This window comes from Macrobrachium nipponense, chromosome 16 (genome assembly GCF_015104395.2).
Source record: "Macrobrachium nipponense isolate FS-2020 chromosome 16, ASM1510439v2, whole genome shotgun sequence".
NCBI classification, from domain to species: Eukaryota; Metazoa; Arthropoda; class Malacostraca; order Decapoda; family Palaemonidae; genus Macrobrachium; species Macrobrachium nipponense.
The window spans coordinates 76,339,823-76,364,353 of record NC_087209.1 but is presented as its reverse complement, the minus strand read 5'-3'; the positions used below and the strand labels follow the sequence as shown (position 1 = coordinate 76,364,353).

The 24,531-nt window shown below is 46.2% G+C and overlaps 1 protein-coding gene across 1 annotated transcript in view; it reads left to right on the top strand.

Annotated features, from left to right (window-relative positions):
- LOC135195825 (alpha-mannosidase 2-like) overlaps positions 1 to 24,531 on the top strand; it is a 263,120-nt gene that overhangs the window by 19,894 nt on the left and 218,695 nt on the right. Inside the window, exons 2-4 of the mRNA XM_064222320.1 lie at positions 10,472 to 10,595; positions 10,720 to 10,892; positions 11,474 to 11,630. Of these exons, the coding sequence (XP_064078390.1) occupies positions 10,472 to 10,595; positions 10,720 to 10,892; positions 11,474 to 11,630 (454 nt within the window). The remainder of the gene's footprint in view (positions 1 to 10,471; positions 10,596 to 10,719; positions 10,893 to 11,473; positions 11,631 to 24,531) is intronic.

Here is a 24,531-nt window from a genome sequence, read left to right as displayed (position 1 = left end):
TCATTGTATGGTCAATGGTCTAGTCACATCGTGGTCACGCCCCCGTTGACAGATCATCTTGAGTGCACCAGCTATATAGGTCTCTACCTCGCTGGCAACTCTAATAGCACAAGCAGACTTACGCGGCAGTAACCACGAAGTCAGCTATGCTAACAGGTAAGGAATCAAGATATCATTATCTGCATATATATGTTTCCTAAAATCTTCTATTCTGTCTACTCCCACCACCAAAGGTGGGATTCAGCTATATATATCTGACAGGTAAGTTTCATGAACAAAATGATATTGTAATGATACAATTAAGTTTGTTCATACTTACCTGGCAGATATATATAATTAAGTACCCACCCACCTCCCCTCAGGAGACAGTGGAAATAAAAATTATGATAGAAAATGGGAATGATTCCTGATACCCGCCTGCCCAGCGGCGGGAATGGGTACTAACCACCTGACTCCCACTACGTGTGTCGTAAGTTTTTTAATTTCTGTCGGACTTCGGAAAATACAGCTATATATATCTGCCAGGTAAGTATGAACAAACTTAATTGTATCATTACAATACCATTTTTTTCTGTGGGTAAATAGATTTGATCATTGTTTGAATAGATGGCTATCCTGAAAGTGTAAGTGTTGCTGAACAGAGATGTACACTGGCTCTGTGCCAGTGGCTCTTCTTCATTTGAAGTGCTTCTGTCCTTGCTCCTTAGGTGTTCCAGCCACTGGAGGAACCTCAGCACACACACACACAGATACATACACACTACAAACACTGCTCAAGATGAGGCAGGTGCTTGTTTATTGTTGTCCTCCAATGCTGCTTCTTGAATTTCTTCATCCTCCTCCTCATCCTCAGTATTCTTCCTCTTCTTCCTATCTCTAAACTGGTAGAAGAGAAGGGAGAAGGCCTGGAAGCCTTCTCCTCACTTGAAGTCTCATATAGCTTGATATGAATGTCATTTTTCTTTGAAAAGGTGCTACAGACACCATTCATAATTGCATGAAAAGGGTTCTGAGATATGCTCCTGACTCCTAACCTTCCAAGGCTTCTCAGTAGAAGAGGACTATAATGGACTCTTTCCATGCTTGCTATTCCTCTTTGGAGGTGGTTTTGAAATTATCCCAGTTCTTTGGAACTGGTTTCTGGGGATCTTTGGTATGCAAATGGCCATGAGGAACACTCGGCATTGAGACCAGTCCCTGTGAGCTGTTCCCTGTACACTAAGCTGCTTGTCATGCATCAGGCAGTTTGGTTGTTTACCCGTGCATGACACCCAAGACATGTCCTGCAGGATTGTCACTTTTTTTTGGTTTTGAGCTGCCACTGGACCTGTCAAGGCATTGTGTTTTGATGGTGGGAACGTAAAGTAGAGGATGTTCTATGCCAAGACCCCATGGGTAGTCACTAGGATGGGAAAGGCCCCTTCTCAGTCGGAGAAAAGCAACTACTGCACCAGAGATATTCCTTTGTTCCAGCATCCATTATCTCTGCTTGTCTAGGGAGTGATAGAGGAGACAGATAATTGGATCTAACCCCAGAGATTTCACTTACTTCAAGCCCCTTATCTTTCCTCTGAGCCTTATCTTTCCTCCGAGGCATCAGCAGAGGTTTTACACCCCTGAGGACTGTGAGGCTACTCCCCACCTGGTTGATTTGTCAGTTTGTAGACTGATGGTCAGCCTTTCTCTAGATAAACCCAATACTGAAAAGAGACCCTTCTCTACTGCTGTCACGACTATGGAGATAGTCCCTATGGTTTCCTTTCCAGGAGCCTCATGGCTTAATCTTTGGCTAAACCCTTTAAACTCATGTAACTGGTTTGTCCTCCATTCCATAGGCTTTTGTGTTGGGAGGCAAGACACTGATCTTCGTCTCCCACTAGCTGGTAAGTCTTTCACTATTATAAAATAAGGATAACTCTCTCTCTCTCTCTCTCTCTCTCTCTCTCTCTCTCTCTCTCTCTCTCTCTCTCTCTCATTTTCAAATATCAATATTAATGTAAACAGTAATAATATCAGTTCATTAAAGAAAATACTAAAGTGAATTAGTAAGATGTTAGAAAAATTATTTAAGAATAAAGGATATCTACGAACTCCAGGTACCCAATTGAGGACCAACAGCTGTCAAATATATCAAGTAATGTGACAGGAGGGGAGGGAGTCTCTCTCTCTCTCTCTTTCTCTTTACTGAGATGAGAGATTTTTATGGTACATGTAGAAATAATATGTTTATTAATATTTTCAAATAATAATAATAATATAACTGTAATTTAAAAAATCATATGAGATAGTATTTTAAAGAAATACTACAATAACCTTTCCATTTTGTACATGAACTTTCCTGTCAGACATATACTTAGCTTACGTCTCTGACGTCACGACAGAATTCAAAACTCGCGGCTAACGCGACAGGTAGGTCAGGTGATCTACCTTACCCGCCGCTGGGAAGCGGGTGTAAGAACCAACATACCTTTCTTGCCAGATTTTTTCTGTCGTCGGTGTCGACCACACCTGTTGTCGGTACCTCTTGACAGTTGGATTCTTTTCTCGTTTTCGCCCTGGATTGTTTCTACGGACTTTTGGTGAAGTACCCGATCTTTTGGCCTGGCATTCGCGATTTGTGGACAGTTATTGGACTTTTCTTTGGATTTTTCTTGGATTCATGATGTCTGATGTTGATACTAAGAAAACTGCTATGTTTAGAGTTTGTTGTATGACTGAGTGTAAGGTGAGGCTACCGAAAGCTGCGTAGACCCTCACACGGTATGTTTGAAGTGTAGAGGGAATGAATGCACCTTTAAATAATCCTTGTAATGAATGTGAAAAGCTGAATGAGGATGAATGGAAGTCTTTGTCTTCCTACTTGAGGAAGCTTGAAAAGGATAAAGTTAGGAAAGCTTCTTCCAGGAGCAGTAGTAGATCTCGTATTAGCGAGTTGGATATAGATAATCCTATTTTAGAAGTAGCTCCTTTGTCAGTTTCAGCTCCTGCTCCCTGCACCGAAGCCGAAGATGCGCCTTCGGAAGTGGCCTCCACCCTGAAAGCCACCATTCGCAGTATGGAGAGGAAAATCAAACAATTAGAAGGTAAGAGTGATTCCAATAGTGATTTGTGCAGTGAACCCAGTGCAGTGGAGGGTGCGTCTGATCGGCTCCCTAATGCTTCCAGGCCTAGACCTCTTCCAGACTCCCATTCCCAGTGGAGGAGGAAAGTCGAAAGCCGCAGGAAGGTTAGGGAGCATCCCCAACGGTCAGGCGTCCCCTCGGTAGCTCCTGTTGATCGTTCCTAGGCTACCTTGGATCGCTCCAAGAGAGAAATTTTGCGCCAATGCTTCTCGTCTTCGCCTTCACCTTCTCCTAAAACGAGGATGGAGCTCTTCGGAAGCCTTGCGCCTTCGAAGAGAGCCTGGAACGCTCCCTGCGCCCGTCCTTCCAGGCCCTGAAGTTTTTTCGGAAGAGCCTGAGGTGGAAGCGAAGAAGCGTAAGAGATCTCAGGAGTATCGTTCCCCGAGCGGAGATCGAGCCTCGTCACCTGTTCAAGAGTTTGTGAATTCTCCTGCAAGGGTGTTGGCTAACCTTCAGGCGCAGATTTCGGCTCTGGCTGGCTCTCTTTGCGTGTCTTCTAGTCGTAGGAAGGACGTCTCGCTTCCTGTAAAGAAGTCCAGGCTCCCCTCTCCTGACTCTCGCTATTCGACGGAAGCGGCGCGCTCACCTGTGGTGCGGTCGGAATTCTTCTCGCAGTAGACTTTCTGCTTCGGACAAGATCACATCGGCGTCCAAGCGCCATTCGCCTGACAGACAGGTTTCTCCTTCGGACAAGGAGCAAACTGCGCGTAGGAGATCTTCACCCTACAGACGCTCTTCTCGAGACAGGATCGCTCCCCTTGACAGGCGCCAAGAGCCTAGTAGGCGCTACTCGCCTAGTAGCCGCTCCTCGTCTCGCCTCCACTCTACGGTTGACAAGCGCCCTAAATCAGACAGGCGCCCTTCGCTGAACAGGCGTCAAGAGCTTGTTAGGCGCGTTTCTCCTGGCAGGCGCTCTTCTCCTGACTTTCACTCGCCTCGAGTCAGGCGCCGAGAGCCTAGCAGGCGCTTCTCCCCTTGTAGGCGCTCACCTGTAGGCGCTCGTCGCCAGAGATCCTCTCGCCTCGGTTCAGGCGCCAAGAGCCTGATAGGCGCTTCTCGTATGGCAGCGCTGTTCGCTCTGTAGCCGCTCTCCTTTGGATAGGCGCCAAGAGCCTGATAGAAGTTCTTCTTCAAAAAACAGGCGCTCTGCGCCTGACAGCCGCTTACTCCCTGTTAGGCTCCAAGAATCTGGGAAACGCACTCCTCCAGACAAGAAGGATGTTGCAAGTAGAGACTTTTCTGAGCTTTGTCTCCAAGACGTATACGTCTTACTTCCTCAGAGACTCTTTTAAGAATAGTCGCGCTCTAAGGATCATGAGGGCTCTTCAGCTCAGAAGAACAGACCCCTCAGAAGAAGAAGGACCAAAAGACTCCTCTGTTTCCTCCTATAAGAGGCTGACAGAGTTACTCCTGCAAGAGTTTGGAGATATCCTTTCTCCTGTGGCTCCTCCTTCTCCTCTTTCGTTATTCTCCACTTCGAAGACGTCGAAGGTTTCGTCTTGTGTAAGGATGAAACCTACTGTTTTTCCATGAAGAAGGCACTTAGAGGTTTTGGGGAATGGCTCCTTTCTAAGGAAGAGAAAGGGAAGACGGTTTTTTTTTCTTTCCCTCCGTCTAAACTGACTGGCAGATTGGGATTCTGGTACGAATCGGGAGAACCTTTAGGCCTCGCTCTCCCTTCGTCTGCGGACTCGAACTTCTCTTCATTGGTGGATTCTGCTCGTCGTTCCGCCCTCTTGTCCGCCAAGACTACGTGGGGAATGAACGAACTTGACCACCTACTGAAGGGAATGTTCCGAGTCCTGGAAGTTTTCAACTTCCTAGATTGGTCTTTAGGTGTTCTGGCTAATAAGACCCAGACCTCAGATTCTCTGTCTCCTGAAGATCTTAACTGCGTCCTCACTTGCATGGATAAAGCAGTGAGAGACGGATCGAGTGAAGTCTCCTCACTGTTTGGAGCTGGAGTGATTAAGAAACGATCTGTCTACTGTTCGTTTCTCACGAAGGCAGTTTCACATGCGCAAAGGGCCTCGCTTATGTATGCTCAACTCTCTCCTCTTCTGTTCCCCGCCCAAGATTTATTCAAGATGTCTCGAGTGCCCCTTTCAGCTAAGGCTACTCAGGACATGTTAGCCCAGGCAGCCAGGAAACCTCGCTCTGTCTTCCAACCCAAGGCCAAAGAAAGAGACTCCTCTGAGACAGGAGCCCTTTCGAGGAGGACCCGCTGTCAGAGGTTCTGCAACCAGAGGGACTAGACCTTTTAAGAGAGGTAAAACCTTCTCTAGGTCAGTCAGAGGGAAGAAATAGCGATCAAGGACTCCAGACATCAGTGGGTGCCAGACTACTGAAATTTGCCAACGTCTGGGCCCACAAAGGGGCAGACAATTGGTCCCTATCGATTGTCAGCAAAGGATACCTCATTCCCTTCTCGTCAAGACCACCATTGACGACAACTCCGAGGGAGTTGGTAGCCAAGTACAAGGATCCCATCATGAATCAAGCCCTTTCCTCTAGCAGTAGATCTCATGCTAGAGAAGGAGGCTATAGAACTAGTGAAAGATCCCCGCTCTGCGGGCTTTTACAACAGACTTTTCCTAGTTCCGAAGAACTCAGGAGGATGGAGACCGGTGTTGGATGTAAGCGCCCTGAACGTCTTTGTGGAAAAGAGGAAGTTCGCCATGGAGACAACTTCCTCAGTGTTAGCAGCTCTTCGTCCAGGGGACTGGATGGTGTCTCTAGACCTTCAGGACGCTTACTTTCATGTGCCGATCCATCCTTCTTCACGGAAGTATCTACGATTCATGATGGGAGGAAACATCTTCCAATTCAAGGCCTTGTGCTTCGGCCTATCGACTGCACCCCAAGTCTCACGGGGTTAATGAAAAACGTGGACGCAGTGGCTACATTTGGAGGGAGTGAGGGTGTCGCTTTATCTCGACGACTGGCTTATCAGAGCAGAGTCTCAAGAAAGATGTCTGGAGGACCTTCAAAAGACCCTTACATTGGCAAGTTCTCTGGGACTTCTGGTGAACTTCCAGAAGTCTCAATTAATCCCCAGTCAAGAGCGGATCTATCTGGGATTCGGATAGCTTCTCTGGCTTTTCGGGCTTTTCCGTCGCCAGAGAGGATAGCTCGTTGCTACGAGAAAATAACGACCTTCCTAGAGAAAGATGCATGCACAGCGAGGGAGTGGATGAGTCTGCTGGGGACACTCTCCTCGTTGGAGCAATTCGTTTCTCTAGGAAGGTTGCATCTCAGGCCTCTACAGTTCTTCCTATACCAGAACTGGAGGCGTCTCTCCCTAGATCTGGAGTTCTCCTTCAAGATCTCAAGGGGAATCAAGAGAGACCTTCGGTGGTGGAACAACCCACTTCGTTTTGTGGAAGGAATGTCTCTTTACATGCCGAACCCCAGCCATGTGTTGTTTTCCGACGCATCGGAAGCATTTTTTTTTTTTTTTTTTTTTTTTTTTTTTTTGGTTGGGGAGCGACGCTCGGGACAAGAGAAGTGTCAGGCACCTGGAAGGGGGATCAGGTGTCCTGGCACATCAACAAGAAAGAGTTGATGGCAGTTTGGATGGCATTGAAAGCCTTCGAGCCCCACGTCCGAAATGCAGTAGTGCAGGTCAATTCGGACAACACAACAGCCTTGGCGTACATCAAAAAACAGGGGGGGACGCACTCCTTCTCCCTGTACGAAACAGCAAGGGATCTTCTGCTGTGGTCTCAAACAAGGAAGATCAGTCTTCTCACCAGATTCGTACAGGGAGAAAGGAACGTCAGGGCCGATCTCCTGGAGCATGAAGAATCAGCTCCTGCCTTCCGTGGACCCTCCACTCTGAGGTATGCCAAGACCTGTGGAGAAGATGGGGCAGACCTCACATCGATCTCTTTGCAACAGCAAAGAACGCAAGAATCGAACTTTACTGCTCCCCCGATCTCAGACCCAGGAGCAGTATCAGTGGATGCGTTTCTCCTAGATTGGACAGGTCTAGACGTCTACGCCTTTCCCCCCTTCAAAGTACTGGGACAAACCCTCAAGAAATTTGCTATCTCGGAGATGACAAGAATGACGCTAGTAGCTCCGTTCTGGCCGGCCCAAGATTTGGTTCACAGAGGTACTGGAATGGTTGGTGGACTTTCCAAGAGCACTTCCACAAAGACAAGATTTGCTCAAACAACCCCACTTCGACAGGTATCACAGAAAACCTCCCCGCTCTCAATCTGACTGGCTTTCGACTGTCAAAAGTCTGGTCAGAGCGAAGGGGTTTTTCGGACAAAAGCTGCTAAGGCTATCCGCCTCAGCTAGAAGACCTTCGACCCTTAAAGTCTACCAGTCGAAGTGGGGACGTCTTTCGCCGGTGGTGCAGGAACCAGAAGTTTTCCTCTTCCAGTTACCTCTGTGACTCAGATAGCAGATTTCCATAGTTTTCCTCAGAGAAAAAATGCGGTTTGGCAGTATCTACTATCAAAGGATACCGAAGCATGCTGGCTGCGGTGTTCAGACATAGGAATTTAGATCTTTCGAATAACAAAGATCTTCATGATCTATTAAGATCTTTTGAATCTTCCAAGAAAACTTCGAACGAAGTTCCAAGTTGGAATCTAGATGTGGTTCTTCGTTCTGAGGTCCGCTAGGTTTGAACCACCACATTTAGCCTCCTTCAAAGATCTCACGAGGAAAGCTCTCTTTCTCATGGCTTTTAGCATCCGCTAAAAGGTTAGTGAGATTCATGCCCTAGAAGGAAGGGTAGGTTTCAAAGGAGATTCCGTGGTTTGTTCCTTCCTTCCTTCGTTTTTAGCAAAAAATGAGAACCCCTCAATCCTTGGCCAAGGAACTTTGAGGTTCGTGGTTTATCTACCCTAGTAGGGGAAGAACCTGAAAGAACTCTTTTGCCCTGTTAGGAGTTTAAAATACTACCTTCAGAAGAAGAAAACCCTTAAGGGCATTGAGGACAGACTATGGTGCTCTGTAAAGGACCCCAGCAGACCATTGTCGCAAAAATGCGCTGTCTTTCTTCATTAGAAGTGTTGTGAAAGAAGCACATAGATCTTGTAATGAAGAACATTTCAAGCTCCTAAAAGTCAAGGCTCATGAAGTGAGAGCAATTGCCACTTCATTGGCCTTTAAGAAGAATATGTCTCTTCAGAATCTGATGAAAACTACATTCTGGAGATGTAATTCAGTATTCGCCAACCACTACCTAAAAGACGTCAGTATTACGTATGACGAGTGCTTCGCGTTAGGCCCGTACGTATCGCGGATTCGGTGCTGGGGCAGGGAGCTGGAACATATCCTTAGTAGTTTTTTCCCTTGTTTTTGTTAATTGAGTCATATGTTGTATGAAAAAGGAGCAGGTAGGCATCTTTTTTCGTTTCGTAATACTAATAACTTTAGTTTGGTTAGGTGATCGGATTTGGTTTGAAGCTCCCTGCGTTGGTAGTGGTCAGGTTCTGTCATAGAAGAGGGCGAACCCCCATTGACATGATCCGACTTGGATTCTACTAAGTAAGCGGATATCAAGTCCCGTTAGTAGACCCAAAAGAGTCTTTTCAGCTGTAGGTCACGCCCTCGCTGTAGCTCTTATGGCTATGCAGACTAATAGACAGTATCTATGAAGTCTTCAGCCTAAACAGGTAAGAACCAAGGTTATTTTTATCCTACAACAGGTGTTGTTTACCTTTTCTTTGTTATTTTCTGTCTTGTACCCTCCACCAAGGGTGTCAATCAGCTAAGGTATATGTCTGACTGGAAAGTTCATGTACAAAAATGATATTGTTATTTTACAATAAAGTTTTGTACATACTTACCTGGCAGACATATACGATTGATGGCCCGCCCAGCCTCCCCTCAGGAGACAGGTATAAGAGAGAAAAAATCTGGCAAGAAAGGTATGTTGGTTCTTACACCCGCTTCCCAGCGGCGGGTAAGGTAGATCACCTGACCTACCTGTCGCGTTAGCCGCGAGTTTTGAATTCTGTCGTGACGTCAGAGACGTAAGCTAAGTACTATATGTCTGCCAGGTAAGTATGTACAAAACTTTATTGTAAAATAATATCATTTTCACTCTTTCAAATACAGATAACTCTCTCTCTCTCTCTCTCTCTCTCTCTCTCTCTCTCTCTCTCTCTCTCTCCTCTCTCTCTCTCTTTTACTGAGATGAGAGAATTTCTATGGTACACGTGTGTATGTTTATTAATATTTTCTCTTAATAATAATAATATTAATAATAAAGCTAATTTCAAAATTCATATGTGATAGTATTTTAAAGAAATACAATAATCTATCCATTTTATTCTTTTAAATAAGGATAACTCTCTCTCTCTCTCTCTCTCTCTCTCTTTTGCCACAAGAGATACGCATGTCATAGTGGTAACTCTCGCCTTCTGGTTGGCATGGAAGTTTATGTATACAGTACATATATCTTTAAGGGCATTACTACATTTTATGGTGAAATAATAATATACAGTACTACTAGTTTTCAAACAATATTAAGTTTAATGAGATTAATGAGATTAAACAATAACATTCTCTCTCTCTCTCTCTCTCTCTCTCTCTCTCTCTCTCTCTCTCTCTCTCTCTCTCTCTCTCTCTCTCTCTCTGTCACTTACGTATGTTTATTTGTTTTGTAATATAAATAAATGATTTACCTTATAACTAATTTTCAAATATTGATGAGATTAATAAAAAATAGCGATTCCCAGTCTTTTTTAACCACTTGGAGGAAGGAGGGCGGGGAGTGACAGTTTGATATACGTATTGGTGGAGGGGAAGGAGTCTGAGTCTAGGAGTTATTCTCTCTCTCTCTCTCTCTCTCTCTCTCTCTCTCTCTCTCTCTCTCTCTCTCTCTCTCTCTCTCTCTCTCTCTCTCTCCATTATTGTTCTCTCTGTCTCAGGAATAATTCACAATTTCACCCTTATGGTCAGATATATGATGTTGCCATTCACTCTCTCTCTCTCTCTCTCTCTCTCTCTCTCTCTCTCTCTCTCTCTCTCTCTCTCTCTCTGTTATTGGCTGTAGGTATATATTTTTAATGGTAAAATGTTTAAGATGACTTTGAAATTATATTAATAATATAATCTCAAAGATTAATACAGTAATAGGTTATTGATTTTAGGTATATTTAAAGTAAGATGTTATTTAAGGTATACATTTGGTATCTGAACTTTCAAGATAGGCAGTTATAAGCATTTTTAGGGGTGGTTCTAACTATTCGCGGGTTTTAACTATTCTCGGGGGTTATTTGTTAACATCCTTTCTTTACCAAAGTTTTCCTTATTTTTTGGTTTTTACTTCTGTTATAATTAGTTGTGCTGTGTGTTTTCAAAGGTTTGCTTATCATATTCAGATACAGGATGCGTTTGAGGGTGTCGTCCATGGTGTTTGGAGGAGCTGTGAGTCTAGCAACACTAGTGTTATTATATCAGGTGCTAAGTTTACCGCCAGACACCCAGCCTCCTGGAGATCGTAAGGTAAGTTCAGCCAAGATGCTTATTAGTTGAATTGCACTCATAATTTGGTATAGATCTGCAAAAGAATGAGTTATTGGCTTAATTCTTAGCTGCAATTATTTTAACCCAAATTTTTTCTCCTTAGGAGATTCGATCTCTTGAGTCACGTTTACGAAGACTCGAAGATGATCTTGAAACAAATCAGCGTACAATTCATGAAATCAAAAGCCTGGTGCGACAACTGGCAAACTCTAATGTCAAAGCAAGGATTTTATTAGATCCTCCTGATGCATCTGTTATTCCAAATAAATTTGCTAGGTAAGTAAAAGAGAAGATTATTGCGTAGTAAACTAGGCTTCTGGAACATTATATTCTGTTAGCAGGGTCTCTTTACTCATACAGATTTTCCAATAGCAATATTGAGTATTAGCCAAACCATAGTTCACAAAAAAATACACTTAACTCTTTTTGAGCTACATGTTGAAACAATAGTTTGTCATTATCTAGTATATTTTTTCATAACCTCCATTGTGCTCACTTAAATGTTGGACAGTTTTTACCATCTAAATAATGTCATCTCAATTAATTTTTAGATAAACCTCTTAAATCAGATGTAAGTGTAAAGTACAGGTTAGTTTAGGTTAGGAACTATGTGGAATCACTGTGAGCTGTAAAATATTCAAATGCAAGCTATAGTATAGGGTCTGTAATACTGAACTGGCAATGTTTTTCATCAGAGAGCCAGATTCCCTAAGCATCTGATAATGTGAGGTGCTTCTGTTTAGTAATTGTAATTGTCGCATTCAATTTCAAAATTTTATAAGAGGAGAACAGAAATGGGATAGAAGAGTCTAAATATGAGTTAAATTTCCATCTTTTTCATTGTTTGAATGTTTCAGGAATGGTGTAAATGGGCCAAGTGTGGTTGAACTTGTTGATGGAGGTCCTCTTCAGAAATCCCAAGGTGGCCTGGTGCGATATAATATCACTCATGCCTCAGTTATGCAGGATGATTGCATCTTTAGCCAGGCTGCTCCATTGCCTGTTGATATTCAGGTGAAATATTGTTCATTTTAAAAAGTTCAGTTAAATTTATGATTTAAGATTGTGGGAAGTTTATCTTAGAAATGTTTTTACTCTCTGAAGTATATATAATAATTAAAATTTTTATATAAGTAACTTATATAGTTAGCTGAGTTTCTACTCAATGGCAGCTTAAATTTTGAAAATTCGTGGTAGCGATAGTCTTTTATTTATGTGGGTGACTAGCCTTACCCACTTTTGTGGTAAGAGAGAGGAACAGCTCCTCCAATAGCTCAATTTTGTTTCTGCCATTTTAAGACCAACACAGCATTAAGAATGCAACTTGATTTTGGTTTTCAGCTTGAGATCTTCCCATTTTGTGGAGTATTTTTTGTTTCAGCAGCCTTCGGGTTTTGTATTGGGTTAGCGACATTGTTTTTTCATGATTTTTTACATTTGTGTTCTCAGGAGACTTGCTCAAGTGCATTGAGTATTAGGTATTGCAACAGGCTGCAATCTCGTTTAATTAAAGCATGCTATGACTCTCACACTTTATGTACGGCATGTAGAGGACAAATTTGTTCAGTTGACTTGACCCAGTGAGTAGTGTGGAGAATGGGATGAGAAAAAATGGAAGACTCTTCTCACCTGTCTAAATTAGAATGGGATTGTAAGAGGGAAGCAGCTTCTAGAGCCGAGATTAAGTACTATAGCCACTCAAGACATGACTCAGAAGTCTAGTAGTGCTGATATTGCTATCACCTCTTCCCCTGCTAAATTAATCTCTCCTATTCCCAGCCCTCCTCTTAAACCACCAACTGCTACTCCAGGTTCCTTTGCTCCTGACCCAGATTGCTATACCAGCCTCGAAAATAAGTTTGATAAGAAGTTCGATCTTCTGGGTAAATAGTGTCTCAAATAGGGACATCTATGCTTGTCTTTATGGACAAGTTCAGTGAAAAGTGTTCAAGTGAAGTGTTAGTGGAGGAGGTGCCTGTCCGTCCCACTGACTGTCTAAGGCATAGGTCACTGTCATGCTCCCCCAGCCCCAGGAAGAGGCATACTGGAGGCCCAAGGGAGGTCAGTCGCGCCCCCTCAGTTGCACTAGTAGTGTCTCTTGTGTCGACAAAAGATGGCCGTTGGAAAGGTGTCTCAGTATTCATCAGCTGTTGTTCTAGTTCAGGAGATTCCAGCCCTAGTCAAGGGTGCTAGTGGAGATCTTGGATGACTCGTCAGCTGAATAGGCACTCGTCGTTCAGGGATCGATCCCCTCTGCTACCCAGCAAAAGGTTTAGAGAACCTTCCTGTAGCCTTCAACCATCATGCAAGAAGTGGGAGTCCTGAGTGGTTTTTGCAGTCCGAGTGCCGGACTGTAGTGCCCAGGCAGTCGCTTATGTAACATGTAGGCTCATGTATTTTTCCCAAGCGCTCAGCAGGGAGCGAGAGCCCAGATGTAGTCAAGCACCCAGTAGTAGCTGAATGCCCTTTGGCAGCCAAGCACCCAGTAGTAGACGAGCTCCCACTGTTAACTGGGTGCTGAGTAATGAAGAAGAGGCCATTTTTTTATGGGTTGAGCGCCTGGATTGTTTGGCACCAGTTCCTGTTGTATTAACCTCTTCTACTAAGCACCTGACACCTCTTGACTCATTTGACTACTTCTATTCTGCCTCCGGACATGGGTTTGTCAGCACCCACCAGAATAGATCTTTCCTTGGCACCATTTCAGAAGCAGTTAGATAGTATTTGTTCCTACACGATATACAAACCTTCGGTTCTTTACATGAAGAAATACTTTCGGCATAGCTGGAATTACAGCCGTTTAATTCTTGAACAAGGTGGTTAGGCAGTAACTACCGTGTGGCAGGCGGGTAGGCCCGCCTGCCCGGATGTAAACACTCCACTTGTCTTTCGGCTGTCTTCCGATGAAGACATGTTTTTGTGAGCTCTTGCTGACTGGCCATTAATCATTTTCCCAGTGGGATCTTTCATTTTTTATTTTTTGAGTAAATATCTATATACTGTGTTTGATATTAATAATTGATTGAATTTAATAATTGATATGCAAACCCACTTTTGTTCCGACACATTATACAAACCATTGATCCTTTACATAAGGAATTACTATTCAACGCCAGCTGGACCAGTCGTAAGATTTGCTAACAAGGTAGTTCTGCAGTAACTGCTTGTCCGATGGTCGGGAGTCCCACCCGAATGGCGGTAAACATACCACTTTGCTTTTGACTGCCGTCGGGTGAAGACGTGTGCTCGCCTCTCTCCCCACCTCTGTCGTGAGATTATCAAAGCTTAGGATTACTTTTCTTCAACCTGTTTCTCTTAGAATACTTTATTTTGTTTTTTATTTGTGGAAGTGCATAGCTGTGTAACATGCAGTCCCACGAATCGGAGAAGCCCCCTCGCCCCCCATCCAACCGGACAGAGTGCCCTGGAGTGGGAGGCCATAAGTGTGGGGCTTTAGGTCCAGTGATACCGTGGACCTTTATGTGCTAGATGCCGAGGGCGTGCTCTCAGTCATTAACTTGTGATATTTGTGTCTCTTGGTCGAAGGAGCTGTGGGAGTTGTATGAGAAGAGGAAGAAGCCGCGTAGAGCAGCCAAGGTGTCGTGGGAACCCTCGACACCTCTGGTGACCGACAAGACATCTTCTTTCCTCCCTCGTCTTCAGCTCCTGCATATGGCTCTCTCCTTTGGGGGATGTGTCCCTCTCCACCTCTTCACTTGACTTGTCGAGTGCAGAGGAAGGAGGGGGACATCCCAACCTGGAGTTGTACTCGGGGGGGGCCTTCTGTCCCCTCAGGATGGGATCCTTCCCCCTCTGAGCGAACAGGAACCTGCCCCCATTAAACCCCGACTGTTTGCTTTCCCCCCATGGTTTGCCTGCCTCTGGCAGGTGGGGAATCTTCAGCAGGTGTGGCGCTCTCTGAGTCCGTTCCAGGCACTCCGAGTGTTCAGGGGCTTATTCATTATCTGGCTGCAGCCCCAGTCACTCACGGGGTGGAGACAAGGACGATTACAACTGTCTCGACACCAGGTTATGCTGCTCCTCCACATCTGGTGTACACTCAGCACGTGACTACAGTCACCCCTCGGCTGCGGTACAAGCTCCGCTGTCTTACGTGCCCTGGAGGGAGCTGGTTCCTCCTCCGCCTGGTTTTGCTGTCCTCGCTCCACCCCCTGACTTCGAGTGTCCGAAGAGCTCTCCCTTCGATCGCCCTCCTGTTGCCGTCACCATACCTGCTGCCTCTGTCCTTGCCCGTGGAGTGCTGCCACTCCCGCAGGTCCTTCCGGCCAGGTGGAGTTGGGCCCCGTTGCCACTGCAACCGCCCCAGAAGTCCAGGAAGAAGAGGAAGGTGTCGTCTTCTTCGTCTTCATCTTCATCGTCGTCTTCTGCCACCTCTTCCCCTTCTACTTGCAAGGCCCCACAGCTGAGGAAGAAGAAAGTGGCCTCCCCCCCCCCCCCCCCCCCAAGAAGATTCGCTCAGAGACTTCTAAGGGTCTTCCTCTGGTCCTCCTGTTCCTCCGGGAATGGGGCCCGTCTCTCCTTCCTCAGGTAAGAAGAAGACAGGGACCGTGGAGGGTTCCACCTCTGCTCCTGGCTCCAGAGGTTTTCCACCTCTGGACCGGGAACCATCTTGTCCGCTTGCTCGCGAGTGTCACAGAGTGTACGGTCACCTACCGGTGATCGTGCAGCCAGGAAACAGATGACTGAACACGCTCACTGTCAGGATCCAGGCACGGAGCGGAAGGATGGTAAGAGAAGCTCAGGTGGCTCTCACCAGACCGGCAATCGCTTGCGCAGCGATTGTCCGGTTCCCAGGTTGACGTGACGGTCCCACCAGGCCGTCCACGTGTTGAGGCTGGGAAGAGGTCCCCCCAGTCACCAGGAACAGCCTCGGCTGCTTCTGGTACTGTGGTGCGTCGTGAGGACGGTGTTTGCTCTCACTGCATTAGTGGACGCTACCAGTCACCCGACCGTTGCTCTCACCAAGACTGGACGGCTCCCACGACTGTTAGCAGCTCCCCTGATGCACGAGACCAACGCTATCGTCCTCGGTCCAGCGCTTTTCCACATGTAGACCGCTGTTCCAGACCTGCAGCTCGATCGCCTGCAGTCCTCCATCCTGCCAGTTCTGCTAGTAGGCAGGACAGGAACGTCAGGTCTTCCTCACCTGTCCCTTCAACTTCCTTGGGCTACACCGGGAGGAGCGAGGCAAACAGTAGTGACCTGTGAGGAGTGTGCTCCTTACAGTCCGGCCACAAGAGCCTACGAGCCTGGCTTGGTCCTAGGACCAAGCAGATCGTACGCTCAAGTGGCTGGAGGAGACCACGAGGGGTCTGGTGAGGTTCTTCCTCCTGAAGGAAGAGTGTCTCAGGAGGTAATCAGCCTGGATGGATCTGACGGTTCATCGCCTCAGGAAGCGATCACCCCCAAGATACTGAGGTCCTTTGCAGAGGTCATTGCGCTGATTCATCAGGACAGCGACCTCGGGGAAGGATCAGTGGTTGCTCCCTCTGACTGTCCACTGAGGTTGGAGTCGTTCTGGGGTTCTAAGAAGGAACCCAGAGTGGACGGTAGGACTACCCTGGTCGTCCTTGGCTGACGATGTGTTGGACCAGGTGAACCCCCTTGTCTCCAGACAGGGGGACTCACTCAGGTCCAGTAGGTCAAACAAGCTGCTTCCCCCTCATCTGCCTCGTCAGCAGTGCTTCCACATGCCTCCGGTAGACCTGTTGCCGACCAAGCAGGTTGATCCAGAGATAGCTTGTCTAACTCTGGGAGTGCCTCTTCATCACATGCTGTCTGAGGACCTCTGGTTCTCACAGCAAGAGGCATAATCTTTGCTATGCTTGCTTCGGGCAGGACAGCCTGCAGATTTCGTCAAGGTAATTCTCGTAATATACCTGGATGGAATGACTTGGTTAAAGATCTGTATACATACTCACGAGAAATGTTTTTACTGTGGAGGCAAAGTGGTAGCCCCAAGGAAGGGCACACTGCATTACTAATGAGAGAGGTGAGAACGCAGTTCAATCTTGCTCTTAAGCACTTCAGATTAAATGAAAAACAACTAAGAGCCGATGCAATGTCTAGAAACTTAGAATCTGGTGATTATCTTCGTCTTTGGAAAGATATCCAGTCCTTAAATCCCAAAACTAAAAAGCTATCACAGAGAGTAGGGGGAGCAGTCGGAGACGAAGCTATCGCAAGTATGTGGGGTGATCACTTCAACAATATCCTGAATTGCATAAATGATCAAGATTCTCGAAGGGATGTAGATAACCTCCTTACTGACAACACTCAATTTCATTTTGCAGACCGTATTACGCCAGGTAACATCAGCGTGCCATAAACAGCCTACCTAATAATAAATCACCCAGCTGTGATGGTCTTCCTGCAGAGGCCTTCAAATTCTGCCATCCGATAATTTACATTTTCATACAATCAACTTACCTGGCAGATATATACATAGCTAAGACTCCGTCGTCCCCGACAGAAATTCAAATTTCGCGCCACTCGCTACAGGTAGGTCAGGTGATCTACCGGGCCTGCCCTGGGTGGCAGGACTAGAACCATCCCCGTTTTCTATCATATTTTCTCTGTCGCCGGTGGTATCAACATTGTTGTTATTACCTCCTGACTTGGATTCTTTTTTCAACATTTGATCAACGTTTTTTCGACTTTTGGTGACGTATTTGGATCGTGTTTTGGCATTCGCTACTGTGGACTGTTTTTGGAATAACTCTTTTGGATTTTTCTCAGGATGTCTGATTCTAATGTGAGTGTGAGAATGTGTGTGAATGTAGGCTGCAGGGTGAGGATACCGAAAGCTTCGGTTGATCCTCACACTGTATGCCGTAAATGTAGGGGGGTGCAGTGTTCTGCTACTAACACTTGTAAGGAATGCGAGGGTTTGAATGCAGAAGAATGGAAGACTTTGACTTCTTATTTGAAGAAGTTAGAGAGGGATAGAGTTAGAAGACTGAAAGGTGTGAATTCAAGGCCTATTGAGCCTTTTAATGATAATTCTAACCCTACTGCTGGAGAATCTCCCTATAAATCTCATTCTCAGAGTGTCTTTTCGGATTCGGCTTCGGAAATCGCCAATCTAAAAGCGACAATTCGAGACATGAAGTCCAAGATGGCGGACTCGAAAGGTAAGGCTAGTGAGAGTGAAAATTTTAGTGAAGTGAGCCCTATCAGTGTTGTGGAGGGGGCGTTTGATCGTCCCTGCGGCGCTCCCAGGCCTAGACCTCTTCCAAGCTACATGCCCAGAGGAGAAGGAAATCGAAAGCCTTAAGGAGTCGGAGGGAATCCCAACGGTCGACGTCCCTTTAGCTAGCTTTGCTTCATGGCAGCCAGCTCAAGGACGCTACAGGAAAAGCGTCCTTCGCGAGTGTTTCTCGTCCTCTCCCTCCCTCACCTAAACGAGGGTGGAAGGAGTCGACCTTATCGAGACCGCTGAAGCGTCATATGAAGCAAGATATCGACTCTAGCCCGGAGCGCTTCTCTGATGACGCCCCGTCTGCTATCAAGAAGGCGAAGGTGGCGTCAACGTCACCTGACGCTTATGAGGAAGTACCTTATCATGCTTCTTCCCCTAGTGATGACGAAGGGCGTCAGGCGCTAGAAGTAGGAGAAGCGTCAAGGAAGATCATTATGGCGGTGCAAGAACAACTATCATCTCTTGTGGGAGTTTTAGCGCCCCGTCGGAAGGACGTGACGCTTCCTATTAAGAAGTCTCGTCCTCTCGCTCCTGCTCGGAAGACGTCTTTTAGAAGTGAAGCGTCAAATCAAGAAGATCGTAGACGTGACGCTCCGTCCAAGATTGTGACGCCGAGTAGGAAGCCCTTAGAAAGCGAAGCGTCTTCCAGACGCGAAGCGTCATCTAAACGTCAACAAGAGACGTCATACATGACGCTCGGAGAGCGGGAAGCGTCATACATGACGTCTTCTAAAGCGCGAGAGAAGCCGCAGGTTGTGACGCCTTCCAAGTCGATCAGAACGGGAAAAAGGAAAGACTTTCATTCCCTTAGCCCCTCTCCGATCAGGAGTTTGTCTCCCCCAGAAGAAGAAAGTTCTGAAAGGAGAACAGAAACTCAGGATTATCACGAGTTCGAACGAAACTCGGAGGATGAAGATCTTGGAAGAGAGGGCTTGTCAAACTATAAGGTGTTGACTACCATGCTTCTGGAGGAATACGGAGACGAGTTGACTCCGGCTGCTCCTCCTTCTCCGCGCTCGCTCTTTTCGAGTGCGAAGGCGAAGAAGACTTCGTCTTTTCTGAAGATGAAGCCCACCATCTCGATGAAGCGGGCTTTACACGCCTTAGACGCCTGGATGAAGTCGAAGAAAGACTTAACCAGGACAGTATTCTGCATGCCTCCAGCAAGGTTAGCTGGGAAAAGAGGCATATGGTACAAGACGGGGGAGGATATGGGTATCGCTCTCCCTTCTACTACGGAGGCAGACTTTTCGACGTTAGTTGACGCTTCAAGGCGTCCTAGTCTTAATTCTGCCCGCATTACTTGGAGTATTTCGGAACTGGATCATCTCCTCAAGGGACTGTTCCATGTATTGGAAGTATTCAACTTCTTAGATTGGGTCCCTTGGGGTGATGTCCAAGAAAGCTCACGATTCGCAGGGAAATCGAAACCTGAAGCCTTGCTATCCATTTTGTCGTGCATCGACAAAGCAGTACAGGATGGATCTTTGGAAGTCTCTGCATTATTTGGAGCAGGTCTTTTGAAGAAAAGGACAGTGTATGGCGCCTTCTTAACAAAGGCAGTCTCTCATGCGCAGAGGGCAGCTCTGCTATATGCACCTCTTTCGGACTTTTTGTTTCCTTCTAAGTTAGTGAAGGATGTAGCTCACTCTTTAACTGAGAAGGCGACACAGGATCTTCTGACGCAGTCTGCTATGAAGAAGCAAACCTGCTTTAGTGTCGGACAAGAAAGAACCTAGCACTTCTAGGCAGCCCTTTCGAGGTGGTCCGATCTCCAGACCTCCCGCAAGAAGGAAGGCTCCAGAGAGAAGAGGTAGGTCCGCCTTTCGTCCCTTTAAAAAGGGCAAATGAAACAATTTCGCCTCCAAACCAAACACCAGTAGGTGCCAGACTCCTGGAATTCGTGGAAGCCTGGACACTGATAGACGCGGACGCGTCTTCACTAAAGATCATAAGGAAGGGATATCGTATCCCTTTCCTGAATACTCCCGCCCTAACGTCTATACCGAGGGAAACTATCAGCCAAGTGACAAGGATCCTGTACTGAGGGATACTCTTCGATCAATGGTGGAACAAATGTGGGACAAGAGTGCAGTAGAACTAGTACTGGATCAAAACTCCCCGGGGTTTTACAATCGCCTTTTTCTAGTGGCGAAAGCCTCGGGAGGCTGGAGACCAGTACTAGACGTCAGCGCTCTGAACAAATTTGTTCAGAAGGAGAAGTTCTCCATGGAGACTTCTGCTTCAGTCCTAGCGTCATTACGACAAGGAGATTGGATGGTGTCTCTAGATCTCCAAGACGCCTACTTTCACGTCCCGATCCACCCTTCATCGAAGAAGTACCTCCGTTTCATGACGGGGGGAAGGATCTTTCAGTTCAGAGCCTTGTGTTTCGGCCTGTCCACAGCTCCTCAGGTCTTCACCAAGCCATGATGAGGAATGTGGCGAGATTTCTTCATCTCAAAGGAGTGAATGTCTCGATGTACCTAGACGACTGGCTCATCAGGGCCAGATCGGAGAGACAGTGTTTGGAGGACCTAAAGTTAACACTACAATTGACCAAGGCGTTGGGATTGCTTGTGAACCTCGAGAAGTCTCAGATGACCCCCAGACAAGACCTAGTCTATCTGGGGATTCGGATGGATTCTCGGGGTTTTCGAGTTTTTCCTTCGCAAGAGAGAACAGAGAAAGGTTTGAGGATAATCTCTCTCTTCTTAGAGAAACAGCAAAACGTCAGCGAGGGAATGGTTGAGCCTTCTGGGGACGCTTTCCTCGCTGGAACAATTCTTCCATCTCGGAAGACTTCATATCCGTCCACTTCAATTCTTCCTCAAGAAGTCTTGGAGCTGGAAAACGGACAACTGTCGGACGTTTTCCCCATTCCAATGGAGGTAAAGACACACCTACAGTGGTGGTTGCGTCCTCTGGAAGAGAACAAAGGGGTCTCTCTAAGTTCAAAGAACCCAGACCTAGTGTTGTTCTCCGACGCGTCGGAGACCGGGTTGGGTGGGGAGCGACCAATTAGGCTCGGAGGAAGTGTCAGGCACCTGGGAACCAGCACAGGTGTCCTGGCACATAAATTGCAAAGAGCTCTTCGCCGTTCACCTGGCTTTGAAGAGTCTAGAACCTCTGTGAGAGACAAGTAGTACAAGTAAACGTGACAACACCACCGCACTTGCCTACATTCGAAAACAGGGAGTGGACTCCACTCCTCGTTCCTTTACGAACTCACGAGGGACTTATTATTTGGACGTCTCACAGGAACATCTCCCTGCTGACAAGGTTCGTACAGGGAGTAAGGAATGTGAGGGCGGACAGGCTCAGCAGGAGGAACCAGGTCCTTCATACAGAATGGACTCTGCACGAGGAAGTATGTCGCGATCTCTGGTCTCTGTGGGGAACTCCTCACGTGGATCTATTCGCAACATACATTTCAAAAAGGCTCCCAGTGTTTTGCTCGGTCGTGGAAGACCCAAGAGCAATTATGGTAGACGCCTTCCTGCTAAACTGGTCTCGAGTGGACGTGTACGCTTTTCCCCCATTCAAAATCCTGGGGTTAGTATTGAAAAAGTTTGTGGCGTCAAAAGAGACGAGGATGACTTTAATAGCCCCCTTTTGGCCGGCCCAGGAATGGTTCACGGAGGTGGTAGAGTGGATCGTAGACTTTCCAAGATCCCTACCAAGAAGGACGGATCTTCTCAAACAACCACACTTCAAGAGGTACCATCAAAACCTCCCCGCTCTCGCTCTGACTGCCTTTCGACTATCGAAAGACTTGTCAGAGCGAGAGGCTTTTCTCGCGAAGTGGCAAGCGCAATCGCGAGAGCTCGCAGAACCTCCACTTCGAAAGTATACCAGTCGAAGTGGGAGGTCTTTAGAAGGTGGTGTAGAGCCAAGAAGTTGTCCTCCTCCTCTACCTCTATAGCGGAAATTGCTGATTTCCTGCTATTCTTGAGAGTAAAATCGCATCTAGCTGTATCCACAATAAAGGGATACAGGAGTATGCTCTCGGCTGTGTTCAGGAACAGAGGTTTAGATCTGGCAAATAACAAAGATCTCCACGATCTCATAAGATCATTTGAGACGTCAAAGTCTAAGGAGCCAGTACCTCCGAACTGGAACTTGGACGTAGTCCTCAAATACCTGTCTTCGGATAAATTTGAACCTCCTCATCAGGCCTCATTTAGAGACGTAACTAGAAAATGCCTATTTCTTATATCGTTAGCAACGGCAAAAAGAATTAGTGAGTTACAAGCTCTGCAGGATAAAGTAGGATTCAAGGGAGACTCGGCGATTTGCTCGTTTAAGACTCTGTTTTTAGCGAAAACGAGAATCCCACGAATCCCTGGCCTAGGTCATTCGAAATCAAAGGAATGTCTAGTCTCGTAGGCAGAGAAGCAGAGAGGTCTCTATGCCCTGTTAGAGCTCTAAAGTTCTATCTTCAGAGGAAGCGTCAGTTGGGAGGCTCTAGACAAGGTCTTTGGTGCGCGGTAAAAGACCCCACAAGACTGATGTCAAAGAACGCTCTAGCGTTCTTTGTAAGAAACGTCATTACGGACGCTCACAAGGTTTGTCCGGACGAACAATTACAACTTCTGAGGGTAAAAGCTCATGAAGTACGAGCGGTTGCGACGTCTCTCTCGTTTTATAAGAATATGTCGCTTAAAAACATATTAGATACGACATATTGGAGATGCAACTCGGTATTTGCATCTCATTACTTGAAAGACGTGCGTGTGACGTATGAGAATGCTTTTGCTCTAGGTCCTATCGTATCGGCAGATACGATTCTGGGTACGGGAGCCGACACCAATCCTTAATATGTATATACTGTTCTTCTGTTGGATATGGTCGAGAATCTCTTCGAACAATGGAGGATTCAGGCTCGCACGGGCGCGCCGTCATGTTGTTCATAAGAGATTCTCGTCATTATCAATTAGTTGAGTATAATTTTTTTTTGGAAAAATTATGTATGTGTGCGTAGTGGTTTTTGAGTTACGGTTGTTGTGGCGAGTTCGGGGATAACTCGTAACAATCCTTAGTTCTAACACATGTTAGGATCAGGTGGTCGGGATTGGTTTTTGTGTGCTCCTTCTTAAGGTGTATTGTCATATAAGTGGATCAGCACCCATTGACAAAGTCCTTTTAGGCTCTGCTGAGTAAGTGGGTAAGACCCCATCGGCAGACCCACAAGAACTCTTGGCCATAGATCACATATCTCGCTAAAGTTTCTTGAGGTGATGCAGACTACTGGGCAAACACCCACCAAGTCTACCACCTATCAGGTAGGAACCAAGGTTTTATTTATACCTAAACATATGTTGTTTACCTGTCTATTCCATATAGTAGCTGTCTCTTACCCCCCTCCACCGAAGGGTGCCAATCAGCTATGTATATATCTGGACAGGTAAGTTGATTGTATGAAAATGATATTGTTATGTTACAATAAAGTTTCATACATACTTACTGGCAGATATATACAATTTAAAGGCCCACCCAGCCCTTCCCCCCGCAGGAGACAGGTGGAAGAGAGAAAATATGATAGAAAACGGGGATGGTTCCTAGTCCTGCCACCCAGGGCAGGCCGGTAGATCACCTGACCTACCTGTAGCGAGTGGCGCGAAATTTGAATTTCTGTCGGGACGACGGAGTCTTAGCTATGTATATATCTGCCAGGTAAGTATGTATGAAACTTTTATTGTAACATAACATATCATTTTGCTAGCTGCCCTATTCAATGCATGCATAATGTTTACAGGTTTCTTCCAGACTCCCTACTCTTAGTTCACTTGATACCATTAATCAAAATCAAGCTAAGGATGGCAGCTGACCCTGGCAACTACCAGCCGATTGCAATCACAACGCTCGCATCGAAGATACTTGAGTCTGTTCTTCTAGTGAGACTTCTCCCCTTTCTACACACTGACAACCAGTTTGGGTTTAAAGGCAAACAACTCAACTGACACCTGCATCTGCATACTGAAAGATGCTGAATTACTACCTATCATCAGCCTCTCCTGTTTTCCTTTGTTTTGTAGATGTGAGGAAAAGTATTTGACAGAGTAAACTTCTGAAGCTGCATAAAAGGGGCACACCCTTGTACCTAATTGGTATTTTGCATTGTTGGTTCTGCACACAAGCAATTCTGTCAAATGGGTAACGTATATCCTTACACCTTCAGCTCCCTAAACGGGCTTCGCACAAGGGGGCATCTCTCCATACCTGTTTAATATGTACACAGATCCTTGAATGTCAAACTGAACTCACTCCCAATCGAATGCACCGTCAATGAAACAACTATAAACAACCTCTGTTACGCCGACGATATGGTTCTGATTTCCCCATCAGTGCAAGGTCTCCAACGACTCATCGACACTTGCCGCCAATATGCGGAGGAATTTGATATAATCTACAACGAAACCAAGACCAGTGCATGTCGCTGCTCCCGAGATCGCTTAAGCATATTGCAGAACCACAAATTTTCCTCGGAAAACCATCGGCTGGAATTTGTACACGAATTTCCGTATTTGGGTCACATTATCACCGACGACCTAAAAGATACGGCAGACGTTGAACAGAGGCGTCGTAAACTAGTGCAGCTGGCAACATGATTGCAAGGAGGTTTTGCCTTCTGTCACCGAGACGTGAAAACTGCTGCTCTTCCGCTCGTACTGTTACAGTATCTATGGGTGT